Source organism: Carassius gibelio, chromosome A8 (genome assembly GCF_023724105.1).
Source record: "Carassius gibelio isolate Cgi1373 ecotype wild population from Czech Republic chromosome A8, carGib1.2-hapl.c, whole genome shotgun sequence".
Lineage (NCBI taxonomy): Eukaryota > Metazoa > Chordata > Actinopteri > Cypriniformes > Cyprinidae > Carassius > Carassius gibelio.
The window spans coordinates 28,336,612-28,355,411 of record NC_068378.1 but is presented as its reverse complement, the minus strand read 5'-3'; the positions used below and the strand labels follow the sequence as shown (position 1 = coordinate 28,355,411).

At 42.5% G+C, this 18,800-nt stretch overlaps 3 protein-coding genes across 4 annotated transcripts in view; all 3 read right to left on the bottom strand.

The window, feature by feature from the left end:
- Nucleotides 1-16: 16 nt before the first annotated feature.
- On the bottom strand, nt 17-5,273 carry LOC128019130 (coiled-coil domain-containing protein 112). Its single transcript, XM_052605188.1, has 9 exons — nt 5,139-5,273; nt 4,976-5,058; nt 4,000-4,089; nt 3,836-3,911; nt 3,395-3,767; nt 1,436-1,834; nt 1,266-1,361; nt 649-761; nt 17-164 (listed from the first exon to the last, which is right to left on the bottom strand). The coding sequence occupies exons 1-9, from the start codon at nt 5,195-5,197 to the stop codon at nt 134-136; spliced, it is 1,320 nt and encodes a 439-aa protein (XP_052461148.1). The 5' UTR covers nt 5,198-5,273; the 3' UTR covers nt 17-133.
- Nucleotides 5,274-9,973: 4,700 nt separating this feature from the next.
- On the bottom strand, nt 9,974-17,525 carry fem1c (fem-1 homolog c). The gene is made up of 3 exons (XM_052605180.1): nt 16,933-17,525; nt 13,914-14,471; nt 9,974-11,980 (listed from the first exon to the last, which is right to left on the bottom strand). The coding sequence occupies exons 2-3, from the start codon at nt 14,455-14,457 to the stop codon at nt 10,671-10,673; spliced, it is 1,854 nt and encodes a 617-aa protein (XP_052461140.1). The 5' UTR covers nt 14,458-14,471; nt 16,933-17,525; the 3' UTR covers nt 9,974-10,670.
- Nucleotides 17,526-18,418: 893 nt separating this feature from the next.
- The window catches only part of LOC128019125 (transmembrane emp24 domain-containing protein 7), a 3,296-nt gene continuing 2,914 nt past the window's right edge, over nt 18,419-18,800 (bottom strand). For both annotated transcript variants that reach the window (XM_052605181.1, XM_052605182.1), the window contains exon 4: nt 18,419-18,800. This exon is cut by the window's right edge and continues 314 nt beyond it. The gene's annotated coding sequence lies outside the window, so the exon portion shown is untranslated.

Genomic DNA, 18,800 nt, shown 5'->3' with positions numbered 1-18,800 from the left:
CTGTGATGTATAACATGTTTAATTAAACTGATTCCACCTTTATCTTGAATTGAAACTTCATTTATAATGCAACATTTCAACACATTTGTTTCCAGTTCATTGGGTTGGTTTGAAGCGGTGCAGTGAAGCTCCATCACGAGTCTTGTCTCCATGAAGGAACAGCTCTGAGGAGAAAACACCATCATCTCAGACCAGAGGAATAATAACTGTGCACTTCAGATCAAAGCCCTGTGTCTACAGCTAATGTGTGTGTTTGTGTGGAATATTTAGCAATATTGTCAGTAAGTCACAGTTTAACCATCTGCGTTCAGGAGAAGTTCCTGTGCTTTACAATGAAATGATCATGTGACTGTATTATGTTGAACATTGAAAAGATTGTTGTGTCTGTTCGTTTGTTAACGAGGGGTTTGTGGACACATTAATGTTTTTAGATTCAGGGAAAATGTTTTTATTCTGAAGTGAATCTGCATAATCAGATCCTTGGGGTAAGATGGGCCACCAAAATTGGCACAGAATAACTAATCTATTATTTTTAAATGTAATACTTTGAAATGTTGATTCATCAGCATCACTGTACGCAGGCTAGACGTCCAGCTAAATATGTTGTAATGTAAAGGTACATGCAGATAGTTTCTGGTTGTTCTGTACCTGTGGAAGATCTGAAACACGGGTCCGGTTCCGGACGGGCCGATCTCTTTCGTGCGCTCTTCCCAAACTTTAGTGAACTTCCAGAGTCTGGACGGATCCCTGCTGACCTCCACCTGATCACAGATTGGGAGGAAAAATACATTTTCTGTGGCCAAAATAATTATATGCTACCTATATGTTGTAAACAGTGAAACTCAATGACATGTCTGTTTGAAAAAACAAAACGTAATGACTTTTATTATTTCAGGGTCAAGTCAATATATTTCCAATCTTAAATTAGCCTACAATTACATAAATGCAAACATGGATAGAAAAGTCTGTCAGAGATCAAACTAGATTTATAGTTATTTGATGTTTTATATATATATATTGTAATACTGAATGTTCACACATTATAGACAATAAATTGAGTTTTTCCTTAAATATGAAATATGTGAATGTATTTCCTTGAATTGAAACAGAGGGCAAAATATATTTTTTGATGTTTTGAAAAAAAAAATATAAATTTGTAAAATATATATATATAAAAATTGCAAAAACATTGGTAGAAAATAAATGTATATAAATATATTTTGCAACTTTATGCAAATATAGTATGGGATGTCTCTTCAGCAAACCTTTTCCTTCAGTTTGTCCAGTGTCCTCTGCCGCTCGCTCTCCTCCTCCTCTTTGCTCTGTTTCTCCTGGAGTTTCTCCTCGAGGCGTCGTGAGTCCTGACGAGAGAAGGACAGAATAACTGAGTAGCAGAGAGAACACGAGAGACTCAAACACACAGAGCTGGTCTCACTCGCTCCTGGAAGCGTCTGATGCCTTCAGCCGCCTGCCGCTGCCGCTCCTGTCTCTCCGCCTGCTCCTGCGCCTCCTCCTCCAGCAGACGCAGCTCCTCCTGCTCCTTCTTCTGCTGGGCGTGTGCCTCCACCAGGAGCTTGACCTCCAGCTGTCTCCGCCGCTCTTCTGTGTCTCTCCTCCGCTGCAGGATCTGGTCTCTGAGCCGCTGCTCTCGCTCCTCTTCTCTCTGCTGTGTCCTGCGCCTCCTCCAAGCCTCCAGGCGCTCCGACGCCTCCCTGCGCTCCTCCTCCTGCTTCTGCTTCAGAAGACACCGGGCCTCGTCCTCCTGCGGCTCCTCGTCTCTGTCCCGCTGCAGCTCACGCTCTCTCCGCTTGGACGCTCTCCACTTGCGGATGGCCTGTGGACAAACAAACACGTGTGAGTCATATCACAGAAACACCGATCACAGAAACAGAAACACTGATCACAGAAACACTGATCACAGAAACACTGATCACAGAAACACTGATCACAGAAACACCGATCACAGAAACACCGATCACAGAAACACCGATCACAGAAACACTGATCACAGAAACACTGATCACAGAAACACTGATCACAGAAACACCGATCACAGAAACACCGATCACAGAAACACCGATCACAGAAACATTGATCACAGAAACACCGATCACAGAAACACCGATCACAGAAACACAGATCACAGAAACACCGATCACAGAAACACTGATCACAGAAACAGAAACACTGATCACAGAAACAGAAACATTGATCACAGAAACACTGATCACAGAAACACTGATCACAGAAACAGAAACACTGATCACAGAAACACCGATCACAGAAACAGAAACACTGATCACAGAAACACCGATCACAGAAACACTGATCACAGAAACAGAAACACTGATCACAGAAACACTGGTCACAGAAACAGAAACACTGATCACAGAAACACTGATCACAGAAACACCGATCACAGAAACACTGATCACAGAAACACCGATCACAGAAACAGAAACACTGATCACAGAAACACTGGTCACAGAAACACTGATCACAGAAACACCGATCACAGAAACACTGATCACAGAAACACCGATCACAGAAACAGAAACACTGATCACAGAAACACCGATCACAGAAAAACCGATCACAGAAACACTGATCACAGAAACAGAAACACTGATCACAGAAACACTGATCACAGAAACACTGATCACAGAAACACTGATCACAGAAACACTGATCACAGAAACACTGATCACAGAAACACCGATCACAGAAACACTGATCACAGAAACACTGATCACAGAAACACTGATCACAGAAACACCGATCACAGAAACACTGATCACAGAAACACCGATCACAGAAACACTGATCACAGAAACACTGATCACAGAAACACCGATCACAGAAACACTGATCACAGAAACACCGATCACAGAAACACTGATCACAGAAACACCGATCACAGAAACACTGATCACAGAAACACCGATCACAGAAACACTGATCACAGAAACACTGATCACAGAAACACCGATCACAGAAACACTGATCACAGAAACACCGATCACAGAAACACCGATCACAGAAACACTGATCACAGAAACACTGATCACAGAAACACTGATCACAGAAACACTGATCACAGAAACACTGATCACAGAAACACCGATCACAGAAACACCGATCACAGAAACATCGATCACAGAAACAGAAACACTGATCACAGAAACACTGATCACAGAAACACTGATCACAGAAACACTGATCACAGAAACACTGGTCACAGAAACACTGATCACAGAAACACTGATCACAGAAACACTGATCACAGAAACACCGATCACAGAAACACCGATCACAGAAACACAGATCACAGAAACACTGATCACAGAAACACCAATCACAGAAACAGACACACTGGTGTGGTGAAGAGACGCACCTCTCTCTGTGCGTCCTGCAGCCGCCGTAGCTCCACAAACCACTCCTCATGCAGCCTCACGTCCTCCTCGGTCCTTCCAGGTAAATAAAGCTTGGCTTCTTGTCTGAACGAGGGCTTTCCGCTGTGCTTCGTCCACACTTTCAGGAAGCTGTGGTGGTCAAACTCGTCCCATCCGCCGTGTCTGCCTCCCGTCTGCTGGAGGAAGGTCTGGAGCGCCGTCAGCTCCGGAGGAAGGTTCCTCCAGTCGCTCTTCTCGTCTGAACAAGGACGACGCACGTCTGCTTTCACAGGCAGTGACCAGGAGTCAATCTTCTTCTCGAAGGCACAGATCTCTTGTGAGAAGGTCCTCTCTTCTTTCAGGAGCTCCTCGAAACTAAAGCAGACGCATCGTTTGAGAGGAAGGATCTACTCGAGACATCTCAGCAGAAACAGATCTCATACCTCTGATGTTGTGTGTCTTTGAAAACACTGATGGAGTTCTCAATATCAGTCATGGTCTCTTTTAGTTTCTCAATCACTGAAATTCAACAGAAAGCGATGCATGCGCAGCATTATAAACAGTAGTTTCGTGGTAAATGGTTGATGTTTTCATTAGGTGTGCTCACCATCTGGAGACGCTTTGACATCCATCAGCTGCTCCTGGAACCTGAAGACACCGTTCCTGAGTTTCTGCAGCTGCTGCTGGACTTTCATCACTGAGAGGCAAAGCTGATATTAATATTCCATCAAAGTGCAGATGTGAATCACAAATCTAGCCCCAAACAGAAACATCAGAACTCAAATTATGCCACTCCCACACCTAAAACTGTTGTTTTACAGTCAGTTTAATGAATTACACACAGTTTGAACTTGGAACTCACTGTATGGGCAAGTCATAATCATAAATGAGGTAAATGAGCCCCTTCCATAAAAAAAGTGTCCTTATTTTGTCTCATCATATAGCAGTTTTATCACTGGTAGAATATAAAATGGGAAAATTTGTAAATACACGTATTTAGCTAAATTCAAATTTATGTAATAGGTCTTTTAACCCGAGGGAAGAAAACAACCAGCGTTAAAAGTAGCCCTAGTGCTGGTGGAAACGAACCTTTTTGAAGATTCGAATCAATTGAATCAGTTGCTTGGCAAAATGATTCACTGTTTCGAAGCAACTCGCTGCTGACGCCTGCTGGTCAAAACATTACTCTTTAACAATTTAATAACTTTTTTTTCTTTCAGAATAGTAAGATATAAACTTGTATATTACATTTTTCTCACAATTGCGAGTTTATATCTCCCAGTTCTTAATTTTTTTCTCAGAAAAAAGTGTTGCCAAGTCCTGGCGCAGAACAAGGGCTACTTTAACACTGGCTCGTGTCCAAACCACGATGCCCGAGAATCTCATGACATAACGAAGCCTCGTTTAGTGAAATCACGTGACTTCAGCAGTTTGATTCGCGCTCCGAGTCACTGGTTCGAAACAAATGATTCAAAGCAGTGCTTCGAGAGCACCATCAGCACCAGCCCGAGGAACAACAGTCTGGGACTAGACAGATCAGCAGAAGCTCCACACATTACAGTGAAATATAAAGTTCGTCCTACTGTCTGCTCGGAGCTGCGCGTTCATGTGATCCCGGAGCTCTGTGAGCGCGCGCGGTCCCGCCGCTCTCTCCTCTTTAAACAGCCTGAAAGAGTGAATGAAGAGTCAGCTCTAATGAACCACAGACAGAGAAACGCTCTGAGAAACACAAGCACATGAACTCACAGCCTTCTGAGAGCTTCCGCTTCCCGCAGAAAATCCGCGACAGACATTCGGTCCTTCATTAAAATGATCGTTAATATTAATCAAGGCGTTGATCATCGGCGACCAGTCCGTCTTGAGGATCTGTTTGGACTGTTGCCATGGCAACGACGCCCCGCCTACAACTTCTGTCTTAAGATACTGACTTCCGTTTGGAATTCGCCCATGTTTTAAAAACATTTCAAATATATATTTTGCCTTATATAATGTTATATAAGAAAATACGCCACATCTGAACATATTTGAACTTATTAAATCATTAGAGTTCTAGTTTTGATCTCTAATAAGCTTTTCCATCCATTTTTGCATTTAGCTTAAATGTACAGTAGGCTACTATAAGAGTGTAAATGTATTTTCTTGCCCCTGAAACACATTTTTTAATTTATTCAAAAATACGTTACATCACACACACAAGTACAGGTGTTTTTGTCTGGACACACTGCGCATACGGTGACTCATTAAAATGTAACTATAAAAGATAAAAATAAGTATTAATAATGATTGCCTGAAAGCACTGTAAGTCACTTTGGATAAAAGCGTCTGCTAAATGAATACATTTTATTTTAATTTAAATTTTATTATTGGATTATTTATTTTGCATTTCAAGAAAACAAATTAAATAATGAAAATAATCAGTGTGATTATATTTAAAAATAAATTGAGTATAAAATAAAAAACATGTTTTATAGTACACTTAAAAATACAATGCTAATATTACCTTTTTTCTTAAAATTATTTTTCAAACCTAAAATCATCAAGCTTTTATTTTGGGAAGTAAGTGTGAGTGAAGTGAATGGGATTTTCATTCTGCTCTGACAACAATATCAGTGCGCTAATTAACATATTTATATAAAGGGGCAGACTGGCCATCTGCATGATCTGGAGAAGATCTGGAGAATCACAGAACAGCTGGTACTCCAGGACGGCCCACAACCCACCGCACACGCAGTCATCACCTCATTCAGACTATAAGTCGCACCTTAGTACAGTCACATCAGTCCAAAAATACGTCATGAGGATGAAAAAAAACATATAAATCGCACTGGATTGTAAGTCGCATTTATTTAGAACCAAGAACCAAGAGAAAACATTACCGTGTACAGCCGCGAGAGGGCGCTCTATGTTTTCAGTGGTAGACTACAGGAGCACTGAGCAGCATAGAGAGCCCTCTCGCGGCTGTAGACAGTAATGTTTTCTCTTGGTTAATTTCTCTCGGTTCATGTCAAATTAACTTTGATAAATAAGTCGCACCTAACTATAAATTGCAGGACCAGCCAAATTATATTAAAAAAATTTGACTTATAGTCCGGAAAATACAGTAAGTATGGAACATGAGAGGGGAAAGAGTTACTCGCTAGGGATGATGTTAGGAAGTGATATTCAGGTTGCTACATTTTTAATGATTACAGTAGTTAAAACAGCTAAACTTCAACATTTTAGCTGTAAAATGCCACATGCAGTAGCTAATATTAAGAAATATTTTGTGCTTTTACTTTTAAAAATGTTGGTAACGTCATGTGCGCTGGCGTCCTCCCACAAGTTAAGAGATTTTAAACAAACATCTGCAGTTAACCAAATGAAACAATACACATTTTAATGCTATAAAAGTGTGCACATCGAGAGAAATAAACAGCAGATGTTATTGTTAACAACTTCTTTAACCTGAGCAAACGCTGCTAATACGTAGACATTTGTTAATAAAGTCAATAAAATGAAAACATGAATGTTTTAATGCTATTGAATAAAAAGAAACGATCCACTCGAAAGTCTCTGCTCATCATGACAGGACCTGGATCAGTGAGCTGCATCTAGGGCTGATGACATCACTTCCAGGTATGTTGTACACGCCCTTGTCCCTTAACTCCGCCCCCACGTCAAAACAGTGCCACGAATTTTCATTTGCAAAACTTTATTTTCTTTTGCAAAACGTAAATTTTTTGAACTCGTTTGAACTCCCGAACTGACTCTAATGATTCGCGAGCCCGCCATGAACCTCCGAACTGATTCAAATAATTTGCGATTCCCCTCCGAACTCCCAAACTGACTCAAATGATTCGCGTTCCCCAAACTGACTCAAATGATTCGCGATTCCGCTACGAACTCCCGAACTGATTCAAATGACTCGCGATTCCAAACTGACTCAAATGATTCGCGAACCCGCTATGAACTTCCGAAATGACGCAAATGATTCACTAACCCGCTACCAACTCCCGAACTGACTCAAATGATTCGCGATCCCCAAACTGACTCAAATGATTAGCGAACCCGCTTTGAACTCCCGAACTGATTCAAATGATTCGCGATCCCCAAACTGATTCAAATTATTCGCGAACCCGCTCCGAACTCCCGAACTGATTCAAATGATTCGCGATCCCCAAACTGACTCAAATGATTCGCGAACCCATTTTGAACTCCCGAACTGACGCAAATGATTCGCGAACCTGCTTTCCACGTCGAAACATCCACGAACAGGGGCTGACTGGCCATCTGTGTGATCTGGAGAACGGCCTGTAAAAGTGTGATTTATAGTCCGGAAAATACAGTAAGTATGGAACATGAGAGGAGAAAGAGTTACTTGCTAGGGATGATGTTAGGAAGTGATATTCAGGTTGCTACATTTTTAATGATTACAGTAGTTAAAACAGCTAAACTTCAACATTTTAGCTGTAAAATGCCACATGCAGAAGCTAATATTAAGAAATATTTTGTGCTTTTACTTTTAAAAATGTTGGTAACGTTACAGTTAATGCTTATAAACTTTGAAGATTATGTAGATTATGTATATACAGAAGTTACATTTGTAATGGTGTATTTTCATTTAGATGTGGTATTATTATTTGTGCAGTAAGATTAATTATTGCATAAATTAATTAAGATTATTAAGTAATAAATTCATTTTAAGACAGCATGGAATAGATTGTATAATATGCTGTTATAACAGCATATTATATAATCTATTCCATGCTATCTTGGAATAAAACCTTATTATTATTATTTATTTTTTATCCATTTCATAATTTGTTTATTCAGGTTGAGCTCAGACCAAGAGCAGAGAAAGACACTCACTCCAGCTCAACTTTAAATTACTTTTAAGCGCTCCAAGTCAGGTTTTTGTTGTCAAACCACCCTCAGAAGAAGACAAAATACCTGACAGTACAGAGAGTGTTTAAGTTGAGTGTTTAGATCAACAGTACACAAAGATGGCGCAGACAGACTGTTGTCTAGTTTCCGCACCGATTGCTTTGGGCCGGGTTTAGTTAAAGTCCAGGGCCGGGTATTTATTCCCAGTCTGTCCCTGTTTATATATGGTATTCTTTATTTTGTTGGCGCATGCGCACCTGAGCAGCTCTTCTGCGCACATCAGTGAGAGATGGACCGAGAATAGATGCTGGGATTGAGCAGTGTTCTCTGGGAGCTGATGATGTAACTCCATCAGCGGGATATTTGGGAGAGTAGATCCCCCTTGAGCTGGGAAGGGTTAATAGATTGTGTCCCCAGAGCTCGTGTATCGTGTCACACTGCAGAAGTGGCTTTTCGGTGTCTTTACACACTGATGCATAAATACATTTACACAGCAATCGAACCTTTAAACCGTTGGGGTCTGCACAGCCTTAATTTATGTAGAATAGAATTTTGATTATCCTTAACTTAGCTGTGTGAAGATGCCTTTGAAGGTCTTGATGCTGATCTGAGTTCAGATGTTTGGCCAAATTCAGCATTACACCCGAACCAGCCCATATACAACACCCGCCAACCCCAATGAAGAACGAGGTCTCTGCAGTACAATCTACAGTCGACCGCACTACTGTGGTCCTTCAGAGAGGTCAGAGGTCAGACTCACATGGGTCGAGACTGAAGAACAGTCCGTCCACGGTTTCGCTCATACCTCACAAAGCACTGATGAAGGCCTGGATGTAGGACATATTGTGAGCGGGACATTATTCAAGGTTATTTAAAGACACGCAGAAGTAGGCTAAGTGTCACATGTCGAGTCCCGAAAGAAAACAGAAAGAAAAGGGTGTGAAAACAAGCAGAGCGGTTTCACTGAGAGCACTCTGGTGATAAAAGATATAATAGTTAAGATAAGATGTGTGATTTAGATATGGATTCAGTGTTTCCAGATTTACAGAACCCCTATATCAAGTAAAGAACAGGATTTATGTCACGAGGGTCAGTGTTAGCAAGCATTGTTGACATTCATCACGTGATTTAAACACTACACAAACATCAATAATGCTTTGTGATGTTTCCACGGACTTCCACTACTGTACTGTGATGTGTTTTCAATCTAAGACATCGTCAAACTAGAGAATACCCATGTAGTGCAGACATGGTTTCATCGGCTGGATGTGAACATCAGGAAGATCTGAACACTGTGGAGCAAGTTATTGACTGATTAAAGATGATTAATAATAACATATCAGAATAAATACACAGACAGATGAGTCACTTACAGTAACAGAGTAAGAAAATAAATGGGGTTCATTTATTCTGACTTTAAGGAGACTTTAAAGTGTTGTGTTCAGAAAATGAAAGATTGCAGGCCGTCCAACGAGGAAATAACATGTTGAGGAAGGACACACAGATCACACCCTCTCTGAGTCACCAGAAAACACTCCCAAACCACCTGAGAAAGCTGAAGAACCAGGAAGAGAAGAGTCAGTCGAGTCAGATGATGAACGATCAGAACAGCTTACATTTTCAGGCATCTCCACACAAACTCACGAGGTGATGGAGTCTCTGTTACACAGACCTCAGAGAAGTCGTTCAATCTGCTGAAGAAAAACACAGACAAACGCTCGAGTGCAACGGAAGTTTATTATCAATTATGCTCTATGGACATCAACAAGCTTTATGCTATCATAATATGAATATCAAATATCACTGCAATAAAGTGCAAGTCCTTTGACTGTACATTTGTTTCATTTACTAGTGTATTGTGCCTGAAGAAGAATCTGAAGCCCTTGAGTTCAAACCACACACATGTAGCTGAAGCTGAAGTTAGACTACACGACTGCATCATCATCTTCATCATCATCATCATCAGTTAACACCAGCACTGGTTAGTATGTCTGACAGTAAACCGTTTAAACTTCAGCACATGCTGTGTGATAACAATCAAGAGGTTTGGTTTTTACAGCTCGTCCAGGTTCAGAGATGAATCATTCAGAAGAGCCACGTGCCCTGGATCCACCATCGGACGAAAAAGATGAACATAAAGTAACAAAAAACAGGCATTGGCATGAACACGTGGCACAGTCCAGTAACACAGAACAGTCCTGACATCACAGCCTGTGCATAGGAAGAAGAAAAGCACTTATGGTATCTGCAAACATCGAGCAGGTCGTGATGCTCCTGGACGCTGGAGGAGATTCCAGTCCGCTCCAGAGAACCAGACCAAGCAGCATCCTACCGTCTCGGCATAGAGAAAGCAAAGGAGATGTGAACCTGCAGCACGAAACGGAGAAGGAGACTCAGCTGAAGCCATGTCCGTCACTACCTGTGCAGCAGCACGAAGGCCTCCAGCCGCTCGGGGATGTTCCCGTGGTACACCAGGCCGTGTCTGATGATGGAGCGCGCCGCCAGACACTGCAGCGTGGTGTGGTTGATGGGCTGGATCAGGTTCTTGGCCAGCTCCTTCTGGTCCAGCAGGTCGCAGGCCGTCTGTTTGAGGGAGTTGGTGCTGTCGAAGTGTGTGCCGCAGGAGATCAGCAGCTTCATGATGTCGGGGTGGTTGTTGGACGCAGCCACATGCAGAGGACTGTTGTCATCCTGGTCTCTGCTGTTCACATCAGCACCACACTCCAGCAGGATGGACGTGACCTGGAAGGAGGGGAACTTGCAGACGGGGTAGCGTCCCACACAGGTGGTGTTCCTGTCCACGGCCAGGTGCAGAGGACTGAAGCCGTTCTTCCCACAGGCCTGCAGCTTCAGGAACCTGTAGATGGTCTCTTTCTTGAAGTGGTCCTGCTCCACGGTGCACGGCACCTTCTCCAGCAGACAGATGAGGTGCAGGATGATGGAGAGCACCTTGCTGAGCTGCGCTGGGTCGGGGCCGGGCTGCGTCTGCTTGATGGCACGCTCGATCTCCAGCACGCTCTTACTGAGGATCTCCATCAGCTCCTGGAAGGACACGCAGGTCCCCAGCAGACCCTTGGCTCGGTCCTGCAGCATGAAGGAGAAGAGCTCGGCGAAGGACAGCAGGCTGCTGGCGGTCATGGGGCTGAGAGCGTCCAGGTGTCTCTGCTGCATGTCCAGAGCGTACTTCCACAGCTTGATGCAGCGCTCGAAGTTGCCCGAGTCGGCGTACACGGCTCCCCGGTAGCGGATGTAGTAGGAGGTGTCGGGGTGCGAGGGCCCGAGGATGCGCTCTCGGATCAGCAGCGCTTGCATGCGCATGTCGTCGGGGTCAGCGATCAGGCCGTCCAGCTCCTCGAAGGAGTTGACCTCCTTGCTGTAATCGTAGGCCGGCTCCAGCTGCTTGGGCTCGTCCTTCAGGAGCAGGTGGTTGGGCTCGCTGTGCCGCAGGTCCATGGCTCTCTTCCAGTACTTCAGCGCTCCCAGCAGGTCTCTCTTCTTATCCACGAACGTGGCTCCCAGCAGCTCCAGAGCGTTGATGCGCTCCGTTCTGCTGGTCTGAGGGTGCTGCGTGAGGAAATCCACGATGTTGGTGTGTCCCGTCACGCTGGCGGAGAGCAGCGGCGTCATCCCGTATCCGTCCTTCTCCATGCTGGAGCCGTACTTCAGGAGCATCTTCATGATCTCCAAGCTCCCGGACTCAGCGCAGTCGTGTAGAGCCGTGTTCCCTTCAGGACAGAGAGCACACAGAACACAAGACGTCAGAAACACTACAGCTACAGTAAGATAAACAGAAGCTGCGCTAAGTTAGGTTTGTTTGAATGTGCAGCACTAGCAGAACCAAACCGAGTCGGTTAGAATCTGAAACCCAGTTCTGTTTGCTGACGACACGCTTCACATGAGCTACGCTCTTCTGTCATCAAACTGAATTAACACTGAACTGGAGCTGAACACTACATTAGTGTCTTCTGCAGAACTGCTATAGATGAACTGAACTTACTTCCACATTCTGTGAGATTCACACTTCTAATCTGAACTGAACTATCCTGATCTGAATGATAAATATTGTCTTTAGTCTGAAGTGAAAGAGTTTCCATCATTGGTTCTTTTATTTTGATGCAGAAGCCATTCTTGATCAGGACCAACAGAAACAAACAGAGCACATCAGGAGCACTTCACACAAACAGCACAGGGCTGAATAATCACCGAATCGCTCTCTTGTGTAGTTCTGAGTGCTTAATATTTCTCTCTACAGGTAATCTCAGGCATTTCTCCACTGGTTTAGTTGTAGTATAACCCATGCATATTTTTGACATTTGAGGCCTAATACTAATGAAAAGCAGTAATTCACTTTGAATGTTTTCAGCTCATTTATATTCATATAAAACTATAGAATGCATCATTCAATGTAAATTGTGATAATCAAATTAAATAATCACAATTACAGTTAAGGGAATAATGGACAATAATGATTTTTGTTATAATCCTGGAGTTTATGAAGTCCGAAACACAAGCAACACTTTCCACGAGATGCACACACATCTGTCTGACGTTCACTTCAGTGTTCAAGCAGAACACACACATCTGTGATTGACCAATGACAACACTTCCCTAGTTTGAACAATTTAACACAGAATGGTCAACATTGATGAACTGATTGTGATGGATTACACCAGCTGTGCTTCTATCCTGAGTTAGGAAGCACCCAGCGAAGATAGTTTCCATCCACTGAAGAGAGGAAGAGGACAAAACCATAACTTCCTAAAAAACTGCCACCAAGTATCACCACGAAAAAGTTATTTTTCATATTTCGCTGAAACTCATTAAACGCAGTCATGTTATCTTGCTTTCGGAGGAGGATGCTGTCTATGAACACAGTGGTGTAAGACTCTTGTGATGTGGTCCAGAGGTTATTACATCACACAAACACATCTGTGACCCGCGAGCACGACACCAGGCAGAAGGGTCACGATTACAACATTGAGATTGAAGTGAAACCTGAATAAATCATCTCTCCAGTGATGTGTGGTGTGTTCGGAGGACAATATCTGTCTGAGATACAACTATCTGAAAATCTGGAATCTGAGGGAGCAAAAAAATCTAGATATTGAGAAAATCATCTTTAAAGTTGTTCAGATGAAGTTCTTAGCAATGAATCTTACTAATCAAACATTAAGTTTTGATATATTTACGATAAGAAATGTACTAAATATCTTCATGAACATGATCTTTACATTATATCCTAATGATTTTTGGCATAAAAGAGAAATGTATCATTTGACCCATACAGTGTATTGTTGTCTATTCTCCAAATATATCAGAGACTTAACACTGCTTCTGTGCTGCAGGGACACAAATGAGTTTATGATGTGGACTGAGAAATGTATTCAGTGACTGTGTTTTCATCGTGGTTTATACGCAGGTTTTTGTATTGAATATAATAATAAATAAAAGTCTCCATCTCAACCGAGCTTTTTATGCACATTTTTAGAATTGATCCACATCTTGGTGTTTCCATCCAGCGTTTTATTATGTGATATCCCAAAATCAGCACAACAGGTGCGTAGGTGGATAGAAACACAGCTAATGAAGTTTAAACCAAATCACCTACTCTGTCTCTAACAGAAACGACTGACCGCATGAGAACCCCGCAGATCTCACCTTTCACACTTTTCCGGTTGACATCGGCTCCTTTCTCCAGCAGGTACTGTGCGATCTCCTTGTGTCCTTTATAGCATGATATCATGAGGCAGGTGTGTCCGTGTCTGTTGGCCACCTCCAGATCTGCTTTGTGCTCCACCAGGTATCTGACGATGTCCAGGTGTCCGTCGAAGCAGGCGGCTCTCAGCGGCGTGGAGTTGGTGAGAGTGGTATTGTTCACAGAAGCGCCGTGTCCCAGCAGAGACTGCACCACCTTCAGGTGTCCGGCGGCCGAGGCGGCCCACAGCGGCGGCGCTCCCTCGATGATCTCGCCGTCGAAGTTCACCGATCCTCCCACCTCCACAGGTGCGCAGCAGCACTCGATCAGGTACTCCAGCAGCTCCAGGTGACCGTACCGAGCAGCCATCAGCAGCGGCGTCGCTCCGTTCGTCTTCTCCGCCATCAGCTTCATCACCTCGTGATCGCTCTTGTTCTCTAACAGTTTCTGGAGGAGTCTCAGTTTGCCGTCTCGGGCGGCGTTGAACACAGCCGTCTTTAAATCCATGGCAGAGGATTGCCCTGCGACAAAAACAACAAAATCAGACACATACAACATGCTCATGCTTTCAATACAAATTGTAGGGACGTCACACCGGTTAAAACAATCAGTGATACTGAGTGAGGATCCTGTGTGTCGAGATGTTACAGGAGGGGTTTGTATGAATGTGTCTCTGAGGAAAGTTTAGGAGCTGTTTTCTTCTCATCTGGTCTCTGTTATGCACACTAATGCAGTGTTTATGAGCGGTAACCATGGAAACACTGTCTCTGCTGCTCCATGAGCTCCTCCTGCTGTCAGAGAGAGGAACTGCGCCTCATTCAGACACGATTCATGGAGAACAGATTCAGGAATCATTCGGTTTTTGCTTCAGATGTTGGGATTAATCAGTCTAATCTGCAGCATCTTTGTTCAGATCGTGGTTAAAATGCAGTGGTTTCCTCTACTTTTAAAAGGAAAGAGCACATTACATGAAGAGATTGATTTCATTATTCATTTCATTTGGGATTTGTTTTAAAACTTCAGTTTAGTTAATTGACATTTACATTTCACAAAAAACTGTGTGGCATTCTAAGGGAGAAATAATAAAAGGACACCTTTTGATTTAAGTCTTAAACACTCTTTTGTTACATAAAAAAATCATGAGCAACACACATTGTGAAATCAGTTTTGTGAATCCGATTGCATCATGAGTTGAGTGAATCGTTACGTCTCTATTAAATTTCCTAACCTTCACAAGAGCTTCAGTTTTGAGGAACATCCTGACATTCACAAACTACGAAGAGCTCAGTTTCCAGTATTTGGAGGCGTTCCTCTTTCCTCACAGGGGTGTGAACACTGAATATTCAATATGAAATTAATATGTTAAAAATAAAAGCACCATTAAACTTCATATTTTATCATGTGTTTCTTTGCTGGCCATAAATGCATGTAATGACGGTGTTCTTACTGTTATCAGACTGAGGAGACAACTTTCATGTGGATACTATTGTTTTTCTTAACATTAACATGACATGAGACAATATAAACATGATAAACATAGGGCAACTCAACTGTAAGTGCATTCTTTAATGTTTTTGTTCTTTATATATTTTTTATTCTTTATGTAATGTATTTGTGTACTAGGGATGTAACAATTAACCACAAGCCAGTTGTAAATCTATTAAAATGTGAGACGATTCAAATCGGTTGAGAAACAAATCACAATAGGAGTGTAGCAGGAGTTGATATGAACGAATCTCTGAGGGGAACTGACTTTAGAATCTTTTAGATGACTTGATCTTTAGAAAACTTTACGTGCTATTTTCTTTTCATTTTGCATCTGAACATTAAAGTAGTGTTCAGGAGCGCTGCTTTGTTTACCGCGGTAACCAAGGAAACACTGTATCATTGTTCATGAGCGCCACCTGCTGTCAGAGAGAGAATCTGCGTCTCATTCACAGCTGTTTCCTTTACAAAACTGAAGTCAAACCATTCTGTTTTTGCTTCAAATTCAGATATGAGACAGTTTAATTAAGATTAAAAACTACTCAACAATAAATATAAATGTAAAAACTACTCGTGCTGCATTTTTGTGTGGATCATGATTAAAATCCAGTGTTTGCCTCCAAATTTAAATGAAAAGAGCACAGACAAAGCCTCAGTTTGTTCATATTAAGAGATCTAGTCTATTCAAGTAACTTGTTTGATTTGGGGTTTGTTTTAAGATTTCTATTTCGTTTTGTTATATTTCGGTTTTACAAAGAAATGTGCAGCAACAGCCTAATAAAACATCTTTTCATTTGCTGTGTAATGTCTTCAATCTCATTCTGTAAAAAAAAATAATAATGAGCAACTCGTGGGTAGAGTGAATCATTACATTTCTATTGTTTAAGCACATTTATATTTATGATCTGTATATCTTCGAACGCAATATTTTTGTTCCTCTCACAGAGCTGTCACGTGACTTCAGAGATTCTTCAGTGTGTTTGTGTTCATTGAAGAAAGAAAGTCGAGTAAATGAGTTAATGTTCGACTGTTCCTCGAAGGTGTTATGTGTCAAGTAACACTAAGTCTATGTTATCTACTCATAAAAACTGAACCAGAGAAACAAGATTGATTAGCACTGGGTTAGCTGCTAAAGTTAGTTAGTCAAACTATTTCTTCAGACGCTTTTAACACCGTCACCGTGGCTGTCAGTCATATGAGAGTTTCGTGAGTATTCGACACTGTTCCGCGTAGAAACCCTGAACGGATGTGAAATATTGGCAAGAGTGTGAGGATTGATTTCATCACGTGATGGGACACGAAACTAGCACAGATTATATTCACTTATCTTACTATAGAAGCACTAATGACGCTCAGGTCTACAGTTGAGAGTCATCGCGTGCTCCAGAGGATCATTATTATCTCTGTTGACATCCTCATTCAGAGTTTGACACAGATATCAGCTCAAACAGCACCGTTTCTCGGACTCTCGAGTCACAGATTCATTAAAGCACTCACCGGATCCTTCACGACCTCGACTGTCTCCGTTAACGGCCGTTTATCCGTGTCGGTGTTGTCAGGCACACAGTCTGTGAAGGTCCTTTAGCTCATGTCGAGTCCAAATAATACAAAGTGATAAAAATAGCGCGTCGCTGCGGCTCTTCCCTCCCCCGCTTCCGGTAACATCGGGCGCGATCCTCCTCAGTAAACACACACGATCGGTGCGGCGCGAACTCCTGTCAGAGGCTCACCAGATCAACATTATTCTGCCCTAAAGTCCATTTCTACTCCACATCTCGGTTCTGTTGTTCCTTCGACGAGTGTCGCTCTACTGCTGGTGTTCCCCGTCAGTAACGACGGCGCGAAGGTTCCGCCCCATCCTGCGTGATTGACAGACAAACGGTCCAATCACCGTCTCGCACAAACGTTTTCCATTTAAAGGTAAACGAAAACAGTCACGACGCGAGACTGAGCGCGAGCGCTTTAATAACGCGACCGTGCGGAGCCAACGGGACGATTCTGAGGGGTTTTCTCCTCAGTGAGACTTCAAAGACGGATTCACCGAAACGAGCGAGGCTTTAAACGCTCTTCCCGCAGATCTGCCCGTTCACTGCGCGATGCATGACTGAAACAGCGCCCGCTAGAGGCCAGAGAACGACATTACGACAAGATCTCTTTCTGCTAGCCGGTTATTGTTTTTCGTATAATTCGTTGACAATGTAGTATGTAAACAAAATGATGCCAGTGAAGTCTATAATAAGTTTAAAATGGACTTATTATGCATCAATGATTCCGTGTTTCTGCTTTACTTTGGGGAACCGTACAGAGAAAACATGCTAAATGCAAACGAATGTGATGTTTAGAGCAGTGACTCGATACTGATCCTGTGCAGACTCACGACACACTTCATAAGAAGACTTCACTCTGTACAAGTGGCTCAGAGGTGCTTCTGAAGTGGCATTTAACTGCCTTTACACACGGTTTAAATGCACTTTCACAGCAATTACACCTGTATACTTTAGGCATCTTGAGTTAAAGCTTCTCAGAATTCACTATAAAGATGCAATCCCACATAAGAGCCAGACTGAATTATGCCTGCTCAGCACCTGTGTAAATGCCACTTCAGAAGCGCTTCTGTGCCACCTCTGCAGTTCAAATGTGGCATATGACCGAGCATTACAGAGCAGATATCTGCTTTAGAGTCATGCTTTGTGTGCTAATACAAACTTGCTAGTGTAATGCATAGAGCAATCCTTTAAAGCGGTGAGTTTTGCAATAGTTTACACACAGGGGACATCCACATTTCAGTGAATGAAGAGAGTACACGTCCAGAGATATAAGAACAAGCCAGTGCTGAAACTACAGGCCAGATGCCAAAACAAAGCCATTTCCAGCCTCAGGTTTTCTCAGAAGACAGTCATGCTCTTCTTGCATATGAATATGTAAAATTATACTTGATCAAATGCACACTTGAAAAGAATCGCAGGTTTCATGAAGAAGAGTCTTTGAGACGTTCCTCCAGACATTTATTAACCCATTCAAACAAAGTAAAGAAATCAATACACCGCTTAAAAAAAAAAAAAAAAAAACGAAAGTCATGAAAAGAAGATGCTGAGTAGGAAACATTAGCAAGGAAGCTTGTTTTTACAACATAAAGCAAATACATCTCTCTCTCATTCAAACACACAGTGGCTCTGTGAAGACTGAAGGATGAACGAATCTCGAGTGATGATGATGATGATGATGATGATGATACAATCAGACGTGTATAAACCACACTGGTGTGTCAAGCAGTGTCTGTACATCCTTTAATGTTCACATTGACGTCACGTAAACACTATTTCAGCGCTGTAATATTCTGCTGGATGTGAGCTGAGGATCACACG